Source organism: Felis catus, chromosome X (assembly GCF_018350175.1).
Source record: "Felis catus isolate Fca126 chromosome X, F.catus_Fca126_mat1.0, whole genome shotgun sequence".
Classification (NCBI taxonomy): domain Eukaryota; kingdom Metazoa; phylum Chordata; class Mammalia; order Carnivora; family Felidae; genus Felis; species Felis catus.
The window spans coordinates 3490822-3518231 of record NC_058386.1 but is presented as its reverse complement, the minus strand read 5'-3'; the positions used below and the strand labels follow the sequence as shown (position 1 = coordinate 3518231).

At 42.4% G+C, this 27410-nt stretch overlaps 1 protein-coding gene and 2 long non-coding RNA genes across 7 annotated transcripts in view; 2 read left to right on the top strand and 1 right to left on the bottom strand.

The window, feature by feature from the left end:
• NLGN4X (neuroligin 4 X-linked) overlaps positions 1–14741 on the top strand; it is a 317077-nt gene extending 302336 nt beyond the window's left edge. For all 5 annotated transcript variants that reach the window (XM_019823521.3, XM_011291596.4, XM_019823523.3 and 2 more), the window contains 2 exons: positions 1689–2478; positions 11089–14741. In XM_019823521.3, the coding sequence (XP_019679080.1) occupies positions 1689–2478; positions 11089–11938 (1640 nt within the window). In that variant the 3' untranslated portion in view covers positions 11939–14741. The remainder of the gene's footprint in view (positions 1–1688; positions 2479–11088) is intronic.
• Positions 14742–14860: 119 nt separating this feature from the next.
• Positions 14861–17210, bottom strand: LOC123383513. The gene is made up of 3 exons (XR_006593346.1): positions 16961–17210; positions 16479–16664; positions 14861–15536 (listed from the first exon to the last, which is right to left on the bottom strand). It is a non-coding gene; the product is annotated as an uncharacterized LOC123383513 (long non-coding RNA).
• A 397-nt stretch (positions 17211–17607) lies between these two features.
• Positions 17608–27410, top strand: part of LOC123383512 — a 58303-nt gene continuing 48500 nt past the window's right edge. The window contains exons 1-2 of the long non-coding RNA XR_006593345.1: positions 17608–17872; positions 18170–18290. This is a non-coding gene — a long non-coding RNA (uncharacterized LOC123383512). The remainder of the gene's footprint in view (positions 17873–18169; positions 18291–27410) is intronic.

Here is a 27410-nt window from a genome sequence, read left to right as displayed (position 1 = left end):
GAACACATGCATTTACTCAAAGGAACAATAATTAAAATATTTAAGAATTGTGCTGAAGACATACAGTGGTCTGGGAAACACAGTGTGAAAGCTATGCATCTACTGGACACAGTTGTACAAAACAACGTTGAGGGGGAGATAGATAGCCAAGTAGGAATGACATTAAAATGCTCACCAAACTTGAATTTTATAGTATGAAGTTTGAGTGGTATTTTTCTTTATCCAATTATTCAAGTTTTATCACAAATTATATTCTGTAACACACACACACACACACACACACAAACACATAGCTACGTCAGTTATGGCCAATAGTTGTAACAAGATAAAAAAAAAAAAAAACATCTAGCAAAATTTTTCTAATCCTGATTATTTTAACTTGTGAAAATCTTCAATCGATCACATATTGACATCATTTCTTTAAGAGGCTTCAACACATTAATCTTTAGAGCCAAACACAAACGTCAGTAGTTGTACATGTCTGAGAGCATTATAAACTCTGGGAGAATGGCCCCCAAATGACTTTGATGATGCATTGAGCAAAACCAGATCAACTTAACGTCTTCTCTTGTGTGTCATCTTTGGGCAATCTTCCAGTCTTTAGAATCACATCTTCCTGATTGCAATCATGTTTCCTCACTTGATTGCTTGCATGACCTTAAAACTCTACAGGGCACGAACTTTTGGGCTCCCAGCTGAATTACTCTGCCAGCGTCTCCTGAGGCATGAGAGCTACATCATGCTGGAATTCAAGAAAATGGCAGGAAGAGATAAGAAACAGAATGCTATCATTTTATACCCCATCAGCTCTTGTCCTGTAGTAGTGAAAAATACAGGGTTTAAAAAAAATCTTTTTTTACTTCCCAACATTCATGCACTAGACAGTGAGAGAATATTGTAAGCCACACAGAATTTTACTCATCAAATTGCCCTTTTTTTTATTTCTCATGAAACAGACATTTTGAACATGTGGCAGAATACATTAGAGGAAAGTCTGGGATTCGAATGGATGCAATTTTGAGACCAGTGATTTTTTTTTTTGAAAAATACATTTTACTTGGGCAATCAAGTGAGGATTCCTTTAGGAATAGCTAGCTTAATTAATATTTTAGTTGTGAAAGCTTAATACATCCAATATATTGAGGGTGCAAACAGAAATACATCTCTGAATTTTTACCCTGAAATTGATTTTAGTGGATTTTTTTTTCCTGCATGTTGAAGTGGTACCTGGATTTGCCAGTGAGGCAAAATGGTCTTTAACATCTTCTTGGCTCAAAGCATATTTTTAAGGAATGGGAGGTAGGTGATTACCCTGGGTGGGTTTATTTATAACAGCATCTGGGGATGCCAATGGCAAGACTACCCTAAATTGTGGAGTGATAAACAGATTGCACGTTTTTTTTTTACCACTGGAGCTAAAAGTTTTTTTTACCATTTTCTTAAACCGTGTGTGTGTGTGTGCGTGCGTGCGTGTGTGTGTAATAACCTCCCATAAAACAAATGTCCAGCGGGAAGGGGAGGAGGAGAGAAGGAGATGGAAATGAGCAAAAAAATGCTGAAAGCGCTGAATGCCACTGTATCCAGAAATTCACATGCCCGAGAGACAATCAGAGCCTTCTTTGCTAAGTAAAAACTGCTTTTCTGTCTTTCGGGTTTTCATTTGCATGTGTACGACGTTGCACCTGCAGGTCTGTTCCAGAAGGCGATCATCCAGAGCGGGACCGCACTGTCCAGCTGGGCAGTGAACTACCAGCCAGCCAAGTACACGCGGATATTGGCAGATAAAGTCGGCTGCAACATGCTGGACACCACGGACATGGTGGAATGCCTTCGGAATAAGAACTACAAGGAGCTCATTCAGCAGACCATCACCCCGGCCACGTACCACATTTCCTTTGGCCCCGTCATCGACGGGGACGTCATCCCAGACGACCCTCAGATCCTGATGGAGCAGGGGGAGTTCCTCAATTACGACATCATGCTTGGTGTCAACCAGGGGGAGGGCTTGAAGTTTGTCGACGGCATCGTGGACAACGAAGATGGCGTGACGCCCAACGACTTTGACTTCTCCGTGTCCAACTTTGTGGACAACCTTTACGGCTACCCAGAGGGGAAAGACACGTTGCGGGAGACCATCAAGTTCATGTACACGGACTGGGCAGACAAGGAAAACCCCGAGACGCGGCGAAAGACCCTGGTGGCTCTCTTCACGGATCACCAGTGGGTGGCCCCCGCGGTGGCCACGGCCGACCTGCACGCTCAGTACGGCTCCCCGACTTACTTCTATGCCTTCTACCACCACTGCCAGAGTGAAATGAAGCCCAGCTGGGCGGACTCAGCCCATGGTGACGAAGTCCCCTACGTCTTTGGGATCCCCATGATTGGCCCTACTGAACTCTTCAGTTGTAACTTCTCCAAGAACGACGTCATGCTCAGCGCAGTGGTCATGACCTACTGGACCAATTTTGCCAAAACCGGGTACGTGCTTCCCCACAGCGGGTTTTTCTTGCTCTTCTCCTAGATTGTCTGGTTCTGCCATGACGAACGGAGTGCAAGATGCATTCACACACGGTAACGGTGGGGGGCCTCGCTTTTTCCTCCTCCTTAAATTGTTTTCTGCCAACCAGATTTTTACTAAGAGTGCTCATTGCATACTTAAAAGTCTGTTTCTACCTGCCACTCCAGGGTTCAGGGGTAAACGGCACTACCTTTGGAAGCCAATCCCAGAACTTGTGTCCTTTGGTAAATAGTAGGGTTATCAAAACACGTGTACCACGTGGCAATTTGTGTTTATTGCGTAGCCACGAGAACAAATTCAGTCTCATAATACATCTAAGAAATACGATCCATGTGTGTTTATACTATATATGAACACACACGTATGTATGTTTCTCTACAGTTATGAGATTTATTTCCTGTATATACACATATTGGCAAATGCTTATTCATCTATATATCATTTATACATATTTATTTCATAAACAAATATATATTTCGTATATATGTGTATATACATACCTCACAGGAAAGGACCTCAGCTAAATGTAGTACAAAACCCACAAGAGGCACACATAACAACAGGTCCCACCGATATCCTGTTGAGCAGCTTCCAAGCAAACAAGGATAGAAAAGTCTCCCCAAGTTTTTATTTTTTCAGGTTTATTTATTTTGAGAGAAAGCGGGCGTGTGAGTGGGTGAGGAGTACACAGAGAGGGAAAGAGAGAATCCCAAGCACGCTCCACACTGTCATCCCAGGGCTCGATCCCACGAACCGTGAGATCATGACCTGAGCCAAAATCAAGAAGTTTGACACTCAACCGCCTGAGCCACCCAGGCATCAGAAGACTCCCCAACATTTAAATATTTTTTAATGTTTTTATTTATTTTTGAGAGAGACAGATAGAGTGAGTGAGGGAGAGCAGAGACAGGGAGGGAGACACAGAACCCGAAGCAGGCTGCCGGCTCTGAGCCGTCAGCACAGAGCCAGACGCGGGGCTCCATCTCACGAGCCGTGAGATCATGGCCTGAGCCGAAGTCGGATGCTTAACCAACTGAGCCGCCCAAGCGCCCCGACTCCCCAGCATTTTAAATGGCTACAAAGTCACAGCAACTTTTCATTTTTCTCCTGTCTCACAACGTGATTGTGGAAATTAATGAGGTATCATTCTGTTCTACCTGGGTGGGCTTCTCTCATTAACCTTGAGCCTCTTGCCCTGAATTAAAATCGGAGACGCTCTCCCTCTCCGCGGGAATGTGCGTCTTCCCGTGGCACTCCAGATGTGGGACAGAGGCGCCCACACGACAGCAGCCTGCAGTGCCTGAGTCTGAGGCAGCTCTAGAGACAGGGTTCGTGGTGCTGAGGGCTCAATGCTCAGGGCTCATTCTTTCACAACGATTCCAAATGTTACTGTGTGCACGCTGTCTTCAGAGTTTTGGAGGTCTTAGCAAAAGTATGGCGTGTTTATAGAGTGTCAAGTGTATTGTATGGATACCCACGTCCAACTGTCACATTTTACATTTGGTCTAACCACGGTGGGCATAGGAGGCAGTAGGGGAGGGAGGATGTACAGATATTTGGGACAGATGCTTGCCTGTCACCTAAGGGTTCTTTCATCAACAAAGAGATGATTGACATCAAGCCAACGAATTTTTTTTAATGTTTATGTAGTTTTTGAGAGAGAGAGAGAGAGAGAGAGAGACAGAGCATGAGTGGGGGAGGGGCAGAGAGAGAGAGGGAGACACAGAATCCGAGGCAGGCTCCAGGCTCCAAGCCATCAGCACAGAGCCCGATGCGGAGCTCGAACCCATGAACCGTGAGATCATGACCTGAGCCGAAGTCAGATGCTCAACCGACTGAGCCCCCCAGGCGTCCCCTAGTCAACGACTATCTTTATGTCACCCTTGTTTATGATGTTATTATAACATCCCTAGGGTGCTGTAACCATGTACCACAAACGGTGTGGCTTCAAACCACAGGCATTTATCATTGCCCAGTTCTGGATGCTAGAAACGCAAAATGCAGGTGTTGGCAGGGCCGAGTTCCGTCTCCAATCTCTAGGGGACAGTTTTGTGCTCCTTCCTAGTTCCTGCTGCTTTGCAGGCTATCTGTGGCATTGCCTGTTTATAGCCACGTGACTGTGGTTTCTGCGTCTGTGTGATGTGTCTGTTTGCAGATGGCCGTCTTCTTCTAAGGGCATTCGTCATATTGGTTTAGAAGTCCAACCTGCCCCGTCTTATCTTCACTGATTCCATCTGGAATGACCCTGTTTCCAAATACGGTCACATTCTGAGGCCCTGGGGGTTAGCACTTTGGCATATGGTGTTAATTTGGTGGGGGAACAATTCAACTCATCACCCCTTTTAAAGGCAGGATGATGCCCAGTTGTGTCATTGAACTCAGGTGTGTGATGCCTTTCCTAACCAAGTGTCATGCTCTTGAAGCAGAAAGATTTCCCAAATGATGGCCATCTGCTTTCCTTACATTTTCATCCAAACATAGCACTCTTTAAGTAATATCTAAACATCCTTACTCGCTTTAGTTAAAACCACATACTTCTTTCCCTTATGTGTTTTGAAAATGGACTTTATATGATTTTTCTTACATGGTGATCATTCATCACCAGTGTCACTGAACCATGAAAAAAATGGCAAACTCCAAACAAAGCCATTAAATTCTCGTTAGCTCCTCTTGCGTTGCCAAGAGCTCTGGGGCTGATGCCCTCTTGGCGTTTAAAAAAGAAAGAAGAACGGTAAAGGAAATTAATTAGTGTCACGCGATGGGAAAGATCTCCTAGCGCGAAATGGATATTTTCACCAAGACCTATCAAAGGCTGGGCCAGGATTAAAAATACCACAGCGTTCTGCTACTGAGTGCTTCTTTTCATGTCATAGCTTGGTTCCTAAGATCTCTGTGCCCAGCGCCTGTGGTTCACACCCTCGTGTGGGGAACGTAGTGACGGAACTGTTAAATAGCCTGGGCTTAATCACGGCCAAAGGCATTCGTGTGACCGTTCATGGTATGTGTTCATGAAGGTGTCAAAGCAGCCAGAACAGATGGGAAAAGGGTTCGGAAGGGGGAGGACGTCCGCTTTGGGGGAACAGGTGTCATCTAAGTGGAGTCTAGAACTTCAGAGAGAGTCAAGCTCTCCCTGAGCAAACGGGAAAGACACAATGGAGAGCTGTGGGTGTCAGGCTGAAGAAGCTGGACTGGATCCAAATAGGAGCTATTTTTACTTCCGCAGTGCCTGTGAGCCCTGGCTGAAATAATACTTAGGGATATTAATGCAGTCAGTTTTCTTCATTCGTTTGGAAAGGTCATTGAAATGACTCAAATCATCCTTAAAGAGAGTCACTCAGGACTTCCTCTAATGTGAAATGCAAAGTGGAGTCTTCCAGCGTCAGTATGTGTGGGATAATATTTCCATGGCGGCCAGTTGAACAAGGAGACAGAGGATGGAACGGGTGGGCAGTCTAGTGATTTCGGTATTTGTCAATACTTGGCACAGTCGTGAGAGGTGGTTGCTATTCATGTATTTAATTAGGGTAGCGGTGCACTAGGCTCTCTGCAGGGGTGTATTTCCTTGTCCCCGGCGGGGGCTGCTTCGGTGGTCCCAGGGAAGGTGAGCCAAAATGGTGCCAGTAATGGAACAACGTAGGATAAACCATGTCTGACGCCACAGTGTGAGCATGCCGGTTAACTCTGTTCTTCAGAACACGTTCTCAGACCGTGACACAGAGACCATCCACTGCTCCCCACCAGCAGTAGAGGGACAGGACCTAGATTATAAGAACATCTCCCCGGCCATTTGTCACAGCCCTTGTCTACGGAGAGAGGAGTCCATGGCATCAGGACATGCTTTGCCATTATCACTAGCTGCTGTTTCCAGTCTTCTGTACCTTACAGACAACACGCTGCTGTTCCTTACTGTTTGGATGTTAGGCAAGGCGTATACCCTGGTGCTGCTTTTCGTACAACCCACAGCTCACAGGTGTGACCTTATGTCTGTCTTTCAGTGTAAATACATGATATGCCAACTTTTTGTTGTTGTGGAGCACAGAGAAGTAAATGTTGGGAATATGGGTATAGAAGACACGGAAGGGGGAAGGCGGGTAGGGAGGAAAGGAAGGAGGGTTCCATGATCCAGCTTAGAAGACTCAGCCAAGGTGCTGCCAGGGTGCCAGTCGGCTCAGGTCATGATCTCACAGTTCGTGAGTTCGAGCCCCACATCGGGCTCTGTGCTGACAGCTCAGAGCCTGGAGCCTGCTTCCGATTCTGTATGTGCCTCTCTCTCTGCCCCTCCCTTGCCTCTCTCTCTCTCTCTCTCTCTCTCTCTCTCTCTCTCTGCCCCTCCCCTGCTCACACTCTCTCTCAAAAATAAATGTTAAAAATAAAAAAAGAAGACTCGACCGAAACAGTGCTGGAAAAGAACAACAGAGGCCAAAACAATAAGTACTAGCCTAAAAATAAAGCTGATGTGGAAAGTTTTGCTAAACGAAAAGCAATGTCAAGGAAAAATGAAAACTAATCCCAAGGTTTACAAAGGCTTAGAAAGAATTACAACCTGTGTCATAGAAAATCTCTTTGGGAATGCGAGCCCTGACTGGTCCATAGCATCCAGGTGCTTGTGGATCAAACACCGATTCAGTCTGAACTCTTTTGTGGGGACACCAAAGAAAAGTTGGTCTCTGTAGGACATATTGCAACAATCGGCACTTTAAGGAACCAGATGATGCATTGTCCATCGAGGGCCTTACTTAAATGCCATTGGAGTTCAGACAATGCAAAGATAATTCTGGCACGGCAAATGCAACCAACACAGATTTCAGTTTTTTGACTTGGTCTCAGGACCAAGGCTCTCGGTGTAGGTCTAATGAGATGCTATCTTGACTGTGGACGTTGTTGGTATCCTGTGATGAGTTTATTTTCAGCCTTTGCGAAAACTCAAGAGGCCCTTAGGGTGCATGGCTTACAGAGAACTGCAGCCCGTGTCTGGTCTTCAAATGACCTTTACGGCCAAAAAGCATTGTAAGCAGAGTGAATGAACATCTTGACCTGTTGTGTAGGTGCACGTGGTAGCCTTCTTCTTAGACATCTGGTAACAAATACCAGGTACTACGTTGTGCTAGATGTGAGGAGAATCTTGTGTCATCAAAAGGAGCCCATCAGAGAGTTTACTGGTGTTTCTACAGGAATCATATTACCTATCTCTAGCAAATAACATGGATCACAAGGGCTTAGAAATGCACTTGACTGTCCTCCGCCAAGATGATGTCTCAAATAAATTGTGACGGGTGAAAATGTGTGTCTCAGGTGCTGGGAAATGTGGATGCAGGTAGCATTGAGGTTTTCACTAGGGAGAGAAGATACGTCCATTGCTTTTATCCTTAATCATCACGATCTTTAATTTTACTCATGGAAATTAAAACATGCCATATGCGGAAGTCAAATCTAAAAAGACACTGCTATCCCACTTAGAGGTCTTGCTGTCTTTGGAGTGTTTGACAAGGGAAAATGATGGACTTTCATAAGCTCTGTGAGTTTATCTTGGTTTAAGGCTTCTGACCGTGCACCTCCAAGAACTTTAATAGATAGATTGTATCAGGCTAAAGCTTACTTATCTGGATTTTCAAAATCCTCTGCTCTATTCTTTGAGAACAAAATAAATGTGTTTCTTTACCTTTCAAATGCACACCGAATTTCATCAAAAAGAGTCCAATATCCAACATGAACAGAATACTCTTTTTCCTAGATGCCCTCTGCTTAATAAAAGGTCCACACAGCTAATAGACCCAATTCAGTGAAATCAGATCAATGGAAAAATAGTAGGAATCCTTACCACCTTTCCTTGCTTTTAGAAAATAAAAATCGGTGACAAAAGTTTCCATGGCACATTCCAATTAAATAGGAATTTTTCCAAAAATTTATTTCAGAAGACTCAAATAAAAGAAACATGAGGTGCTATATTGAATCCAACATGTTTCTGAAACATGCAAGTATTTTTAAAAATCAGATAAAAAGATTTTACATATATTAATGTTTATAAATGAACAGATAAAAAAGAAAACTCATGCATTAGGATCTACAAATTTGTATTCTTTTTTCTTGATCCCATGAGTAAAATAAAAGTGAGTGTGCACTCAGTTAAGTAGTAAAATTTCTTTTTCTGTATGCCGTGTATATAGTTATATTTACATATAATTATATGTATCTATATATAGCTATATATCTAGTGATATAGATATCCATATATATAGTGTACATTATGCAGTATATACTATGATATATAGTATACTTTCACAGAGTATATATTCTACATTATACTTTTATGAAGCATCTACTGGATATAACATATAGTATATACCATAAATCCTGTGGTATAGAATATATGCTATATGAAGTGTATACTATACTGTATATACTGTAGTATTCAATACATACAATATGTAATATAATATACTGTGATGTGTACTATGTACCATGTAATATACATGCTATGATGTATATTATTTACAATGTATAGCATACCATATATACGGTGGTAAACAGTATACTTTTATATGGCATATACTATATGCAGGATATGGTACCCTGTACATGCTGTGGGTATTACAGTATATTACTTTACAGTCCTGTCTCCCTCCCTAAGCAATTTTTAGGCATTCTACTTTGTATATTGGCCGAAGGAGATAATATTTACTAGGCTGTAACTATTTTCCAAAAATTTTGTTATGATTATTGAGCCTCCATCAACTACTTCTAATCCCAGTATCGTCACCCATTCTGTAGATGAGGATGATTAGGCCCAGAGAGGCTTCAGAAATTTGCGCAAGATTTCACAGCTGTAATGAGGGAGAGCCTCAGAGCTTAATGCCTGGAGATGATTTTGACAGCCTCAGACTGAGGGCAAATGTCCTTCTTTTAGCAAAGGCTGCATGCACCAGTTGGCCAGGGTATCGTTTGCATCCTGCACAATGCACGGTCATGTGTGTGGACTTGGGACTTTCAGGTAGGACTTCTGGCCAGTGTTCTGGCATGTGAGCATAGAGGCAGTGGCTAGAGGCAGCTTTGTCCATGCTGCCAGAACGTTGTTCCATGGAAAACAGAAGTGAGAAGAGCCAGATCTGTGTGTGCACATCCCAACTTGCTCTGGCTTGTCCATGACGTCTGAACGTTCAGTGTTGTCTGCTAGGTGATCTTTTACTGTGCATGACCTCAACATTTTCAAAACAAATAAACATTAAGATGAAATATGTTTTACACTTCACTTTGCCAACCGTAAAAATAGATGGAAGAAATGAGAATATGATATTTTGGGGAGGTTCTTTGTTATAGTAAAAGAATTGGTGGCAAAGATGTTTAAAGTACCATGTTTTCTGGATTTCCCTTTCATTTTGGTGATTCCCTTTCTGCCTGTGCCCATTTATGTAAATAACAAGACAATTCTTGGGTTCAGAGTTGGCCTGGCACACTTAACATCTACAGAAACTCTCAATTTCTTGCACCGTGTTTTACTTCTCCTAAACATGTTAGCTTCACCATATGTAAAGCTGTGATCTTATCACCGTTCTTAGAATTAATGGAATGTTATTTGCTATTTACGTGGCTCGGTCTTGGAAAGGTTTTCAAATATTCAACTATTCCTCTTTCAAAAAGAGAGCAAACTCATGGTGCCTTCATTTCACCGTGTCTTCACATTTTGCAATGGCAAGTCCTATTTTTATTTGATTTTTAACACAATTTTAGTTCTTAAAACTTCGGTATGTGTTTGTCCACCTCAGAAGCCACCCTGGTGCAAGAAAGAAAATGCCTACTTTTTGAACAATTGCCTCTAAATCAGGATTTCTCAACCTCAATACTATTGATGTTTGTGCCCTCTACTCATTCATGGCGGTACAGTCCACACATGACAACCAAATATGTCCCCAGACATTGCCAAATGTCCCTGTGTGGACAACACGCCTTGGTTGAGATTTATGGCTCAAGAGTAGCTAAACTTGAAATACTGAAAAAATTTCCTACACCCATATTTTTCTTACTTTTTTTTATTTTTGAAGATCATTTGATGCATTTAAAAATATAGTAGAAATGTTATGAAAATGCCAGACCTCTGCCACCAGGAATTATTTTTAAAATAAAAGGAAGAGAAGGGGCGCCTGGGTGGCGCAGTCGGTTAAGCGTCCGACTTCAGCCAGGTCACGATCTCGCGGTCCGTGGGTTCAAGCCCCGCATCAGGCTCTGGGCTGATGGCTCAGAGCCTGGAGCCTGTTTCCGATTCTGTGTCTCCCTTTCTCTCTGCCCCTCCCCCGTTCATGCTCTGTCTCTCTCTGTCCCAAAAATAAATAAACATTGAAAAAAAAATTTAAAATAAAAGGAAGAGAAGACTTTAAGGAAAATACAAAATGGTAGCCATGGTTGAATTAAACCACAGTGTGTCCGTTGCTATTTGAGTACTTGGTGTTCATAAACAGGTCTTGGTGAGCTCAATTAAATGGTCCTAATTCCCTGTTTTGTTTGATGGCGAGATTTACTTGTCACATGTCGAAGGGTGTGACCTTTTTTTCCCTCTTTTCTCTTCCTTCTGTCCCCAGTGACCCAAATCAGCCTGTTCCTCAGGACACCAAGTTCATTCATACAAAACCCAATCGCTTTGAGGAAGTGGCCTGGTCCAAGTATAACCCCAAAGACCAGCTCTATCTACATATTGGCCTGAAGCCCAGAGTGAGGGATCACTACCGAGCTACCAAGGTGGCTTTCTGGCTGGAATTGGTTCCCCACCTGCACAACCTGAATGAGATATTCCAGTACGTGTCAACAACCACGAAGGTCCCTCCTCCCGACATGACCTCCTTCCCCTATGGAACCCGGCGGTCTCCCGCCAAGATATGGCCCACGACCAAACGCCCAGCCATCACTCCCGCTAACAACCCCAAACACTCCAAGGACCCTCATAAGACAGGGCCCGAGGACACAACCGTCCTCATCGAAACCAAACGGGATTATTCCACTGAACTGAGCGTCACCATCGCCGTGGGGGCCTCCCTGCTCTTCCTCAACATTCTGGCATTTGCGGCTCTGTACTACAAGAAGGACAAGAGACGCCACGAGACGCACAGGCGCCCCAGTCCCCAGAGGAATACCACAAACGACATCGCTCACATCCAGAACGAAGAGATCATGTCCCTGCAGATGAAGCAGCTGGAACATGACCACGAGTGTGAGTCCCTGCAGGCTCACGACACGCTGAGGCTCACCTGTCCTCCAGACTACACCCTGACGCTGCGCAGGTCTCCAGATGACATCCCACTCATGACACCAAATACCATCACCATGATCCCAAACACACTGACGGGCATGCAGCCTTTGCACACATTCAACACCTTCAGCGGAGGACAAAACAGTACCAATCTCCCCCACGGACACTCGACCACTAGAGTATAGCTTTGCTGTTCCTTTCCGCTACATCTGCTCCTTCCCACTGGAGAGAGGGAGAAAGAGAGAAGCAACGTGTGCCCACGAGGAGTGTGGGTCATCCCACTGACATAAGACAAAAAGAACAGGGCCACCATCGTGTCCCTGTAGACCCATCCCATTGGCATTTCCCAGTACGACAAGATCTACTTCTGACCCTATGAAATGTGAAAAAGTATACATTGCTGTTACAATACTGCTTTAACATCTCCACCTCTCCAGAGAACGTTTAGTTTGGCTAGGACATCACCGTCTCCAGGACCTGGATGCTTCCCGTGTTAACAATAGAAGCTGACACTTTGGGGACTCAGCCAGGGACACTTAAGAAAAAAAATTTTTTTTAATTAACAGTTGAAAAATACAATATGTGCCATACGACGGATGGCTCTACTTAAGGGAAGGACAAGTCTGTGGGATTTTACCCAGTGCATGGAGCTATCATCCAGACAGAAGGAGAAGTAGAATTTTATTATTACAAGAGCCGACTATGCAGTAACATATGTATAGTTCTGTGCAAAGAGGTGTTTCGCCAGCCTGAACTATATTTAAGAAACTTTGTAAAAAAAAAAAAAAAAGAAACAAATGTATATAGCTGTGAGTTTCAACAAAAAGACACACAGAGAAAGGAAAAAAAAACAACCAACAAAAAAGCTTTTATTGGTGTTTTCAGTTTGAAAGACCTTTTAGCAAGATTGTGCTTTCCATTGTGGTCTGTATGTATATAAATATATATATATATACATTAGTCATTCACCTCTGTTTCCTCCAGGACACAGGAGGATGTTCTTAATTCCTCGTGGTAAGCAAACACATGGGGTTTTCTAACGCATTTCATTTGTAGGACGATGTGGTGTCACACAGCGGACCCAGACTGTCTGTGTGGTGGGGCTCTTCACCCCCCTTTCTGGGATGCATGCGACAGCATTGTTAGGAGACCGACCGTTGTGTTAGCAAACTTTTATTTTTGTGTGTGTTAGCCTCCATGGAGTTGCACCACCTAGATGGATCCCCCATCCCCAGCGTGGAGTTTATGTAAAGCTTGCTGAATTAGAAACACACACACACAGAGACACTGCAGGAACAAAAAACAAAATACAAGTCTTGGTCTGTGGTTGTGGTTCTTTGAATATGTTTAGGGAGACCTGCTGCCCACCCCCAGGGGTCCTGCCAAAAAAGGAAAGAAAGCTTGCCTTTAGTGGGGGTGGGGCCGTGCCCCGCCGGGTAAATACGGCTCAGTGTTCCCCAGCAGCTGCAGAAAGGGCTGTGGGTGCCGGGCTACCTGCTCAGCTTAGCTAATCAGATTGAAGGAGGGCATGTGTGTTTCCTGTTTTTTCTTTAAGCAGTAAGTCCCTTATTTATCAGGAAGCAAGATTTTTTGTTTTTTATTCTTTACATCGTTTATGGGATAACACATATGCTTGTCTAAAGTACTGTGAGACTTGTGTATCAGTCACTGGTCAATGAATCGTGCGGGGAGAAAACAAACCCACGTGAAAGGACAGAACGTGAAAAGCCCTCTGCATGGGTTTTTTCTGCAAAGTTAGGGTCGCCTTCGCTGTCAAGATAAGTTACGGAAATTATTCGCCCCACTTAAAATTGGCAAGCTGGGGACTGGACATTTGCCCCCAACACCTCCTCAACATTCCCATTGTCCTTTTAATTTTATCTGAAGGAATATTTTGAGTTTCCTACGGTGGAAGGGAAAAGAACAATGGTTACTTTATAGTTTGTCTTTCAAGAGTTATTGCAACATCAGGAAGTAGCAGCCAAAGATGTTTGAAAATCCTGTCTCTGGGCTTGACTATGGTTATTTCAGAAAGCGAGGCTTACAAGTCATTGCTACGTTGGGGATGCTCCACAAGATAAGTCCGGCGTCCTTGCCCCTTGGCACAACGCTCGAGTACTGAACCCCTACACTAAAACAGTAACGATCGATACCAACGTCTTCGAAAACGCCCTTTAGCAAAAGACAGTTCTTACAGGTGCATAGAAGTCCCACGATAAGTTCTGTCGTCCATCTGGGTTAAGATTTGAGAGTGGGTCTCTGTATATACATATGTGAACTATTATAATCCCCACTTTGCACATGGCCAACCAACAATCCTTTCCTGCAGCTAGACGTGTCACGGGTACAAGTTTTGTCCCCAGTTCATACTTTTCTAAAGGTATTGTCAGGTCATTTCTGCAAGCTATGTATTACCCCCAGCGGGGTACGGCAAATAGACTCTCCATACAACTACCCGAGAGGTGATGCTTGGCATCAGTGTGGGTCTGGTATGTTTGTAATGTGAATTCCAATATTTGTTTAGTATTTCCAATTGTCTTCTGCTAGCAATATGCACAGTAATGTATCAGGCTTGTGACATTTGGATAAGGAAAAAAAAAAGAGTTCTTGTTAAGTGAATAGCTTTTACAGAGGATATGATCAAAAGAAATTTAATACACCTTAAATGATATCTTATTTCTACATGGAAAGAAGTTATAGAATCTTCATAGAGTTCTATGAGAATAAAATATACTTGCTATCTATAAAAAAGAGAAAAATGAGAAAAAAAATGAGAAAAAGAAAATAAGTTAAAAAAAAAAAAACTTTCCTAGGCTTTTATCCTTGACCTTCACAGGCACGCAGGGTTTAATGGTTTCTTGGGTTATTATTTTGAAATTTTGTTTTTGATTTTGCCTTAAGTAATGATAGAAGATATATATGGCTGGACACATATGTATAAACTTTTCAGCAGCATTTTTAATAATAAAATATCACAGTATTTTCTAATGCTTTGTGCAAATAATTACGCGTCCATCCTTTTTTTGTAGGTGGCCTATGTTATTTACTTTTCCTACCCCTTTGACTGCTGTTTTCATTTTAAAAGCTACGCGGTACATCAGACATAAATGGACACACTCAACCTGTAACGGGTCAGCTTCGCACAGTTTCTCCCAGTGCATGATTCTTGGGCGACCCACGGGGGGAGTTCTGCCTGACGTTGGAGAAGGAAGCCCCAGACGGTGATGATGATGTTTCCTGAAGGTTCCTGAATTGGAGCACTTGGATTTATTACTGTTATCACTGCCCATTCTTATGGTGCTGGGTTTGGCATTGAGTTTGACATAATAATGCCCTCCCGCATCCAAACAGCCTTGTTTGAGTAAATCTTCGGGTGACAGCAAGAAATTGTGAGTAAAACTCAAGAGGCAGAACATGCCTCCCGGGCCCGTGGAGAGCAAATTGGCCAAGTCCTCACAAGTGCATCTGGCTGTTTCTTATCCTTTTAATTAACATTCAGGAGAGCCCCCAGGCACAGGCACCTGTAATACCCCTCCTTTAAAGTGGAAGAGGTTGAGAGTCGGGAACTTGTGGCCGCCAGGCAGCACAGGTTGGGTTCAAAAGAAGGTAGTGTGCTTCAGAGCCCCAACTCCACCAGTAAGGAAGACAGCAGGAATTTCTAATGCAGGTGCACATGTGTCCTCGTTCATTAGCCGATGGTCAGATAAAGAAACCCAGCAAATCCTGTGACTGTTTGCTGCAGTGGAGCACTGAAGGTTTTTACATATTGATTGGGGTCATTTGCTAGTATAAGGCAAACGGGATATAAATATATATGTAATATGTTACATAATAATAATTTAGTAGTATACTTCCTATTATATTTTATTATAACTACATATTATATGCTTATATGATATAAACTATACATAATATATAATATAGCATATATAATATATGCAGACTGTATAATATAAAAATATATTTTATAATATATTGCATATTAAGTTGATATATTATAGAAATATTGTATATACAGAATTTACATCATATATTTTATTTGTAATAATTATAGTATTTATCTTATAATTATATAAAGAAAATATAAATGTTATTAATATTCACAGTATGACACATTCATTTATATATTATATACAACATATGTTATATTTATATTTAATATATAAATAAAACAAAATATATACCATGTATTTATATAAATACATAACAAAATATATAGCATGTATTTATATAAATACATAAAACATAAAATATATACCATGTATTATATAATCTGCAATACATCTTTATGTATTTATATACATATTTTATATATTGCATATAGGTGTATATTACATGTATATATATGTGAATGGATAATATTCTCATACATATATGTATGTGTAATATGTATTTCATGGAAATGCCATGTTCATGGATTCGAAATTGAAAAAATGTTTAAAACCGAATCTTTAGCAAATTTTAGCTAGAGGGAGAGTCACTATTTTTTTCCACCATGTATATATACATTCTTGCACATTCTAACTGGAAAAACAGTAAGAGTGTATGCATTCATTCATGCACTCGTTCACTCATGTGTTCACTCAGCAAACATTTACCGACCATCTCCCTCCTCACAGGCCGTGTGCCAGAGATGGTGTGTGAAGTGAAAGGACAGAATAGCAGCAGGCTTTGGGGATGGTACCCAGTGCCAGTGGGAGTGTAGACACAGCACCTTAACCTCACCTGCTAGGAGTGGTGAGCATTCAGCTGGGGATGTGTAGGCTGGAGTCCCCACATTTCCAACAACTTCTCAAGTGCTAGAGAGGCTGCTGGTTCCCAACTGTCCCCAACTATTGAGAATGTTCAGAAGTAGCCATGACGGTCACGATCAGGGGGCCCTGGGCGCCGTGAAAGCTGTTCCGTGGAAAGCTAAAGCAACGTGAGAAATGAATTACCATCCTTCTCCGAGGTGGTGGGGACAGGGAGAGGGGTAGAGCCGTTTTACAGCCCTGTGTTCCAGAACTGATACAGCCCAGTGGTCAGAGATGACCAGGGGCACTTCTGGCATCCAGCTCGAATTTGGTCACTTGCAGCAAAGGCAGAGCACACGCAAGAACAGTGAGCCATCTGGGTGAGCCGTTCACACGGCAGAGAGGAGCGTTTGGGCTTACACAGGGCGGCGTTAAGAGGGCTTCGGGAACAAGAATTTGTTCTGAATTAGTTACCCTCAGGATAATTTGTGGTGTACAGTGTTTCGGCAGGAAGCAAGAGGAGCGGAACAGGTCCGGACTTGTCATCAGCAAAGAAACTGGAATAAAAGCAGACGTTGGGTCACTTTTAGCGGAGCCCAACGTGACCGAGCCATGAACCATCAGACTAGTTCAAAGCAGTCAGATGGCAGGGCTCTTCATTTGCTTCTGAGAACTGCCTCAACATGTTCTTATCTCATCATCTTACCTCTTCTGGACCACCTGATTAGAAAAAAAAAGTTGTAAGTCTAGTCTCTGCTAAGGAAGCAAAAGCAATACTTTCTCTGCAGATGCTCATGATTATATTTTAATAAATGGATATATATATACAGAGAGAGAGATCTATAGAGAGATATATAGATATCTATAGATATCTATATATAGATATATATATAGAGAGAGAGAGAGGTCTTTTAGGACTCTACCTTTTCACAAAGCGACTACCCGCATATTTAGAAAACCTACAAATAATTGTGTTTTCCTCCAGACAAGGGCTTGAGAGAAAATGGGGAGGGTGCGTCCTCTTCCCCGTTTGGCCAGGGCGGAGAAGCAGCTGGCCAGAATGAACAGGTGGAATGCATTAAAGTCTTCATTCTAGTGTCTGAGGTCAGAGGCTCCTAATAGAAACGGCTTGGGGGCTTCTGGGTATTGAGAAAAATTGCCAGCAGGTTCAGCTGGGAGAAGCTTCGAAAAGCAAATCCATCCAAGTCCCTCGTCTCAGGTCCCGAATGCAGGACCTTGGTATTGAGTGCGTCCGTTGATGTAGGGAGGAAATGGGGAGATACATTTCTGGTACCCCAACGTACACCAGTGGAGATGTCTCTTGAAAAACTGGGAAATCAGCTGATGCCCAATTGCAAATGTGGGAAGCATCACACAGCGTCAGTGGTAAGATCTGTTGCGCTTTGCTGTGCTTATCAACTATTCTGTAATGTAGCCGGTTGGTTCGGAAATCTATGTCTCCTGTAGGAATTTTGGAAGAAAAAAAAAAAGTCTGTCATTTCTGTCTTGAGAAAAGTGATAGCTTTAAAGTTTAGAGCTCTTTGCATGTAGACACACACCCACATACACACACACACACCTGCACACACACATTCAGATGCCTATGTGATTTTGTAGAGTGTTCCTTTATTTAAAAAAATAATAATTTATCAGCATCACCTATTGTCTTACTTACAATTTTAGGTTCCTTTTGTGTCGTTAATCATTGGGATCTCATTTTACTGAAGCACTATTTTTAAACACCTGCTATGCCGGCCTCTCACATGAATGGATGGATATAGAACAGGAAACTTGGCCTGTTAAGGTAAGACAACATAAAGGGGACAGAGTTACACCAGGACCCACTGTAAGTAATTTATAACCTAAGGAGAGGGAGATGCGACCCGCTCTAAATGTTGACCCTACGTGTTGTTATAAAGCCTGCTTTTGAAAGAAGCAGCATTTGAATGAGGAGAAAGCACAGAGAAGAGGCGGGTTCACAGGCAGGTGTGTTGGCCACCTGAACCGTGTGGGCTCAGCTCGTGCTTTGTCAAATAGGAGCCACCCACCATCACAATGCCATGCCACGAGCCCTGGCGCCTTGAGCTGTCCCCATGGGGGTTCCGGGGAGCCCCGCTTCCCAGATGTGCGCAGGGTCAAAGACAGCAGTGGTCAGTGGTTGTCTCGGGAGTTCCCTCCTCTGCCCTCAACACCACTGAGACAAGCATCCAGGTAACGGACGCCAGATCCCGGGAGCAGGCAAAGTCCCAACAAACAAAAAGAAAGAAAGAAATTAACAGGACACCTGGTCGCCGTTCACACCGGTTAGCCTCATTTTTATTATGGACCTAAATGCGGCTCATCACAGCAAAACTTTTCACCTTTCTTCCAAATCCCCTTTTAATCACATATAAATGCATCCTACGCACTAACAGGAATAAGGCACAAACTAACAGTTTAAGATGTGCCTCTTGGTTAATGTAGATATTGTACAATGTGGAGAGCTGACGTTTCATATTTAAATTTTTTTAATGTTTATTCATTTTTGAGAGAGAGAGAAACAGAGTGCAGGCAGGAGGGGCAGAGAGACAGGGAGACACAGAATCCGAAGCAGGATCCAGGCTCTGAGCTGTCGGCAAAGAGCCCCACATGGGGCTCGAACCCAGGAACCGTGAGATCATGACCTGAGCCGAGGTCGGACACAACCGACCGAGCCACCCAGGCACCCCTGACGTTTTGTATTTTAAATTAATTATCGGGGGTAACTAGGGAAAATAACAATTGACCTCCTGTCTGCACAAAGTATGCAAAAGTATCTGAATGTTGGGTGATCCATGTGTGCTAGGAAAACACTTAATTGTTCCCTTTATCAACAACAACAACAAAACTAGCAGCTGACAGTTATGATCAGAAATGATCTGGAACTTTAAAATGACGCTATCTTTGTTGGTGTTCAGGGCACAAAATTAGAGGAATGATGACCTTCAATCGTAAGCCACGAAAATTAAATCCTACATTTACCTCTGTCCTCCTGGGAGCCTTGAACACTGGATTTCTAGGGAAAATAAAGTAGGAAGGAATAGTGTGCACTATGGAACCAAGATTCCCAGAATGTATGGATTCTCCTCATGGTATTTCCACCAACAAGCCATAAAGTTCCTCATGTTCCATTCTCTCATCTACCGTAATGTGCTTAATTGCTCTGTAACATTGAGAGAAATGTTGGAGAGACATAAGGCAATATTCCTATGAATAAACATCAGAAATCTGACTTTCATTATATGAGCCCACAATATAATTATCATAAGCAAATATCACAGTGATTCCCTTAACAGTGCATGGTTTGAGCCCATGCTAGTTTTACTCGTTAGAGATGGCAGGATCTTTGCTACATGTCCATACAGTTGGATGCCGTTGCCATTATCTTGAATTCACCATCATGGGGGATAGCAGTTTGATTTCATCCATATTTTGCTATTATTATTTCCTTTCTTACTAGAGAAGTAGACCATGCATGCGTGTGTGTGTGTGTGTGTGTACGCATGCGTCCTGTCCCACGATGCTCTACCTCGGCTGTGGGGTGCTGAAGCACTTTACTAAGAATATCTTCGTGGGGACGCCTGGGGGGGGCTCAGTCAGTTAAGCATCTGACTTCGGCTCAGGTCATGATCTCGATGGTTTGTGAGTTCGAGCCCTGCGTCGGGCTCTGTGCTGACAGCTCAGAGCCTGGAGCCTGCTTCGGAATCTGCCTCTCTCTCTCTCTCTCTCTCTCTCTCCCTCTCTCTCTCTCTCTCTCTCTCTCTCCCTCTCTCTCTCTCTCTCTCTGTTCCTCCCCTGCTCATATTCTGCCTCTCAAAAATGAATAAACACTCCAAAAAAATTTTTTTAAAGAGAAATATCCTTGTGAACTCAGATGAACAATGAAGAGGGAAAATTAGAAATAAATGAATAAAAGTGGGACTGTGTCCCTTTAAGTCACACTCGTTCCTTTCAACCTCTTATGGGGATTTTTCTTGCTAACTATTTTACTTACACAAAACCCACATCTATGTCTTGATTCTGTCATATCCTTTTCCTGCATCCCCAAACACATCCTATTTGGAACAGCATCCTCCTTTGTACTTTCTTTTGAACCGTAATACCAAAATCACCTCGGAAGTGAGTTTCCTAAGAGGCGTGCTCGTAAATTGGTCTTGAACCCTATTCTGTTTTATCCTAAATTTTTACAGAGTGTTCCATAATGCCCATGGGACATCAAAAGAAGCGGGAACTAAGGTAGTTCTTGACCCGCCCCTTGTTCTTTACGGTAACAAGTCCGGTGTGGACCGGTGAGGCATCTTCCGGCTAGACGAAGCCTATTGGAGAGGCCCGTTTAACTGACTGGAACAGGCATATATCAACCACACTCTGTAAACAGCTGCGTCAGAGAGAAAGCGGAACGTAGTTTGTGGTGGGAACAAACATCTCTTAGATTTTAATGGGAAAAAAATCATGTGTTTGTTGGTAGTCTGTTGCAAACAAAATCTAGTATTGAGTCTCAGTTCTTGAAATAATATGAAATGATGCTTTCGCTATAAACTATGGATATGCAGAATGTCTCTTTTTATTGTGCATCCTTTCAGTCTAAAACCAGACGCTAGCCTGTCCCCTTGGTACAGAAGGTAGAGACAGTATGATCTTTAATGTGCCAAGAGGCGCGGGGGAGAAAAAAATACACCTTCAGCTTCTCATTGACCCCTTATTTAGGACTGAGCTCCAGGTGCAAAATACAAACATAAGGGCCGTATTTGCTATGTTTCCTGGTTGCAACGGATGATGATAGTAACTTTGGTCCCACTGGTCTTTTTAAAGGTGCGTGTCCAGAAAAATAATGATAGTGTTAAAATAATGACAGTGTGAAAAACCTATCTGTAAGTGCTTTCTTGCAGAATTGTAAAAAGGGGCAACAATTGAGGGCATTTTTTTTTTTTGGATCAATGTTTGGTCACAAGAGATACATCAATAAGTGAAATACGAACCCCTCTTCCTTTTTCAACAATGGAGATAAATCTACACTGAATGAACCTCTAGGGAAAGGACAAGAGTTGGATCTTTGTGCTAAGGACGCTTGTTAGCCTGCAAAGCATGTGTTTAAATACGAGCGAAACACCCCAGCACCTATGGGTCAGAGTCAGGTGACCTGGCATTTTCTCCTGCACTGGCCAAAGGAAGGTCAAGGGACCTCACACAAGCCACTTAATTTGTGTGCATTTTGACCTGCCAACGAGGGACCGTGTTGGTTAGACCTGCTTCCTCCCCCCACTGCCCCCGCATCCAGTTGAAGATAAAACAAAATGGCACATTTGAGAATTTGTTATAAACTCCTATAAATCTCAAAGGGTCCTGGGTAATCTGATTCTTTCTAAACAATATTTGAAGAAAGTGGTCACTCTATCTTGCTGACTAGATCAATGTGGATTCACTTTTTTTTATTGTTCTCTGTTCATTTGGCATGAAAAGTAGAAGCCTGTACTGTTTATCTCATGTATGGGGAACACTCCACTTGGGAGACCTGAGCACACAGAGTAACGGAAAAGAGACTGTGATAAAGTTTAGAAAATCATACTGAGGTATACATTTTTTTAATGTTTATTAATTTTTGAGAGAGACAGAGCATGCACAGGGGATGGGAAGAGAGGGGGGAGACACAGAATCTGAAGCAGGCTCCAGGTTCCAAGCTGTCAGCACAGAGCCCAACGTGGGACTTGAACCCATGAACCGTGAGATCATGACCTGAGCCAAAGTCGGATGCTTAACTGACTGAGCCACCCAGGTGCCCCGATCAGTAGCAAGTCTTACTTGCTTATTCATGTGTGCTTATATAAGTATATATGTGTGTGTATATGTGTGTGTGTGTGTGTGTGCTTAGTACATACTGTAATACTGGCTATTAAATATATATTATACATAATTATATATAATTTTATTTATCATATATATATATATATATATAATCATACGCAGTAAAACCTTGGATTGCAAGTAACTCATTCTGTCAGTGTTCTGCAAGATAAGCAAACCTTTCTAATAAGTTTTAACTTGATGAATGAGTGCTTTGGATTACAAGCATGTTTCCAGATTAGTTATGCTTACAAATCAAGGTTTTTACTGTATATAATTTTATTAGGCTATATATATTGCAAATATATAATTATATAGATATACATAATTATGGCTATATTACATATACACACACCATATAAAAATAATGACACATATATAGTATATAACATATATGTACCATAATATATACTATGAGACATACGATATTGTGTACATATAGTATATATTATGTATGCTATATATAGTGACATAGTATATAGTGTATAATATATACTGTATATATTATATATGCAGTCTATATATACACACTCATAACTTATTTTTGGTGGGGAGAAGAAAGGCCTGCACAACATACAAACTTTTCTTTTGAAATGTAAAAATTGTATATTTTTTTCTGATTTACTCCTGTAAACCTTACATATGGTTTTTGAACATGAATCTTTACTTTTGTTTAACTATTTTAATGATCTTTAGGTAAGTACAATGTTTATTCTTTATTTGAAAGTAATTTAAGCCTACAGTAATATGATTAAATGAGATTCTTGGGGCACCTGGGTGGCTCATTCAGTTAAGCAACCGACTCTTGATTTCCCCTCAGGTCATGATCTCACGGTTCATGAGATTGAGCCCCAAGTTGGGCTCTGTGCCGATAGCGTGGAGCCCGCTTGGGTTCTCTCTACTCTCTACCGCTCCCTCCTCACACTTTATCTCTCTCAAAATAAATAAATACCTTACAAAAAAGAAGAAGATTCTTGGGACACGTGGTGAGTGTGTTAACATGAGCATTGGGTTGGACAACAGTGGTCTAGATCATGGTCTTACACCTCCATCAAAGACAAGAACAAACACTGGGTTGGATATGCGTAGACATCCAACATAACAAGTCTCTTGTTTTCATGTTCTTATGCCAGCAACATAAAAGCCAATACTTGCAAATTGAAGAAGGTTATAGGATCGAGGGTCAGTTTTCCCCCAGTTCACTTGTAGGACAACCAAAGATCAGCTATGCTTCGTGCTTTAGAAAATATTTTTACCAGCTAAGGATGTATGTGCATGCACACACACACACACACACACACTATTATGTACGGTTAAAAAGATGTGTGTGTTTGTATAAGGGCATTATTCTGTCAAACTCAAGACCATAAGAACGGGCAGTGATAACAGTAATAAATCCAAGTGCTCCAATTCAAGTACCTTCAGGAAACATCAGACACAAATGGACACACTCAACCTGTAACGGGTCAGCTTCGCACAGTTTCTCCCAGTGCATGATTCTTGGGTGACCCACGGGGGGAGTTCTGCCTGACGTTGGAGAAGGAAGCCCCAGACGGTGATGATGTGAATGGAGTTCAGAGTCACTGTCTAATTGTCTTGTACTGACACCAAACCCTTATAAATAAGTATATGTTATGGGTTGATAAGTATAAATAATATACATGTGTGAATCTTACCATATGTGTACCTATATTACGTATATACGTGTGAATGTATACATACATGTTTTACCAAGCCATTAACAGTTCTTGCTATGCATTTGGATCAGACAGTTTTGAAAACGTGTCAATACAAGACAATTAGACAGTGACTCTGAACTCCATTCACGTCTTCTGTCACGTGAGAGAGAGAGGATTTTGTCACAAGGGAGATAACTTATACTGATACCTTTCCCTTTCCCCTCCCACACCTGGGGCAAATCACTTAAACTTTGTAGATCTCTTCCTCGTTTGATTTTAGGGTCATACTACACACAATGTCATATACATGATACAAATATTACAGTTATACTTATCTGTTCCTGTTTTCATACTGCGTGTATATGTCCCACGATAATGAACAAGGTGTTTTCACAGAGGAAAAACACAAATGCAGGGCATGCACTAAAGCCATGGGAGTGACCCAGTAGTAGGTGACACTATCCACTCTGTGTCAGAAGAGAAGGACACTGGATGGCTTGGCACTGGGACCAGGTTCACAACCTACGAACTTGGAGCCAGGTGACCAGGCTTCCCATCAGCCCCTCCCAAAGCTCCTTTAAGGGTCTCATCACCGTCCCGCACAGTGAGCCTGTCTTGTGATGGTTGAGCTCAAATGCTCCAAAATATTACACTGGGAATTTGCAGCATCTTACTTCGGAGAAATTTCATACACTGCTTTCATACAAATTGGGGAATTACCGTATTCATCACTTGTAAAATTGGTTCTAGGAAAATGTGATTATTTCAAAATGACAAGAAGAGAATTGTATGACATAAGACCCTCGATTGGGACGAATGGGGTTTGCATCATAAGTAAGGTCATGATCCGTAAAAGCTCCACTGCGATTTTTCCCTGGAAATTTCACTTGGAAATTGTTTTACCATGAAATTTATTTCATGGCCCCACTAAAATAATTCTGTACTGTGTTAGAATATATTCACACTGGTGATCCTTTAGGAGACGTTCTGATTTTTACTGCTCAGGAGACCCAACATTCTGAAGCATTAAATCATTTGTACCAAAAGTCCTTTCTTAAAATGGGTCTATGCAACAGATATTTATTTAGCGGTGTTTATGTGCCTGGTTTCCTGCTAGCTTCCGGGACAGACCCAGTTTCAGAGAGAAGAGCTGACCTGTTAGCTCACAAAGGAAGCAGTAGGAACAAGGAGAAAGCACCCCACTTTCACAGTGAGGTGTTTTGGATTGTACAGGACGTGATGATGAAATACAGCAGGTGTACGGGGGGCGTCCTTGGACAGGCAACTGCCCAGGAACAAGTGACCGTCTGGTGAGAAGTGAATCCTGAAGGATGGAAGGAAGCCGATCTTTAGGGCCAGGGAGGATGAAGATATCTAGACAGAAGGCGACTCAGTAGGAGGTGAGGACCTTTACAAGAACAGAAGAAGTCCTGAGCCAATGGGATGGGAAAGGAGAACATGGGTGAAAAGGTGACCTCGTGACTGTGCACAGAAGCCCAGTGTGTGACCGTGTAGTCCTGGGGAGAGATTGATAGATTCTGGTAAACTTGCTGAGAAGCTGCTGGTCTACGCAGTGTAGCGACAGGGGCCGCCCGCGTGTCTACACAGCTCAGCAAAGCTCCGCACAGGCCAGGAGCTGCCTTGGGGCGGGGGGGGAGCGGGGAGGCGTGTGCCCAGGTGTAGGCAAGGCGAACCCCTGGTTGGGGACAGTAACAAGGGCTCCTCAAACATGGGTCTGGGTGTATCCCCTCCTCTTCACCTGTTAAGAGGAACGTGGCAGGATTGTCATTAATTCTCTATGTGTTTGACAGAATTCACCAGCAAAGTCATCTAATCTCGAGCTATCCTTTATTGGGAGGTTGTTCATTCCTGACTCCATCTCTTTACCAGACTTTGGTCTGTTCCCATTTTCTCCTTCTTCAGGATGCAGGCTGGCTAGATTGTGTGCTTCTAGGAACTCAGTTATCAATTTCTTGTAGGTGATCCGACCCTTCAGCAGATAGTTATTCAGTTGTATATTAAGATCCTGTTGATGTCTGTGGCACCTTTTTAATATCTTTTTTATTTCTTATTTTTTTAAAAACAACTCTTCGTCTCATTGGTTTTTTTTTTTCTGTTCTCTATTTCACTTATTTCTGCTGAATTCTTCATTATTCCCTCCTTCCGCAAACTTTGGCCTCAGTCTGTTCTTCTTTTTCTTGTTCCTTGGAGGGTGAAGTTCGTTTGTTGATGGGAGACCTTTCCTCTTCTTTAATGCAGCCACTTCTGCTGTATTTTCATTTTCAGATGTCTCAAGATAGTTTCTAATTTCCCTCCTAATTTCTTCTTCGACCCATTGGTTGCTTAAAAGTAGTGTTGTTTAGGGACGCCTGAGTGGCTCAGTCGGTGAAGCGTCTGACTCTTGATTTCAGCTCAGATCATGATCTCACCGTTCGTGAGTTCGAGCCCCACATCAGTCTCTGTGCTGACAGTGCGGACCCTGCTGGGGATTCTCTCCTTCTCCCTCTTTCTCTGCCCCTCCCACATCTGTCTCTCTCTTTAAAAAATAAGTAAAATCTTAAAAAGAAAAAAGTGGTGTTGTTTAATTTCTACCTATTGGTGAAAAGCTACCTAGATTTTTTTTAACAACTCTATTGAAGTATAATCCAGAAAACATTAAAGTCCACACTTTTCAATATTTCACATATGTTAGTGTGTTCACAGTCGTCATTACATTTAATTCCGTAATGCTCTTATCACCCCAAAGAAAACTCCAAACCGTTAGCAGTCACCCCTGTCCGCACCCTGTCCTCAGCCCCTGGAAATCACTAACCTCCTTGCTGTCTCTATAGATTTGCTATTTTAGACATTTCTTACTAATGGGATCATCCAACAGGTGGCCTTTTGTGTCTGATTTCTTTCAATACAAACACGTAAAAAACACAGCTACATATCCTCCCACACACACACACACACCAATCCCCAAAACTATATTCATTCTTAAAGGTGTTTTTTTTTTTCAAAGATGTACACTGCCATGACCTTCCGATCATGGATGTACTGAGAAAGGAGAGCTATTAATATATGCCACGTTTTGTTGCATCTTTATTTTAGAGAGATACCAATAGTGTAGAGTTTCACCATAGAGTAAGTCACGCTAGTAAGAAAATAATATATTATAACATACCTTTATCATAACAGTCACAGGTAGATTCTTTCCACTTAGCAACCCTGCTGGGAGAGTATTTTTAAAACCTTTTGTTGGGGCACCTGGGTGGCTCAGTCGGTTAAGCGTCCAACTTCAGCAGGTCACGATCTCGCGGTCCGTGAGTTCGAGCCCCGCATCGGGCTCTGGGCTGATGGCTCAGAGCCTGGAGCCTGCTTCTGATTCTGTGTCTCCCTCTCTC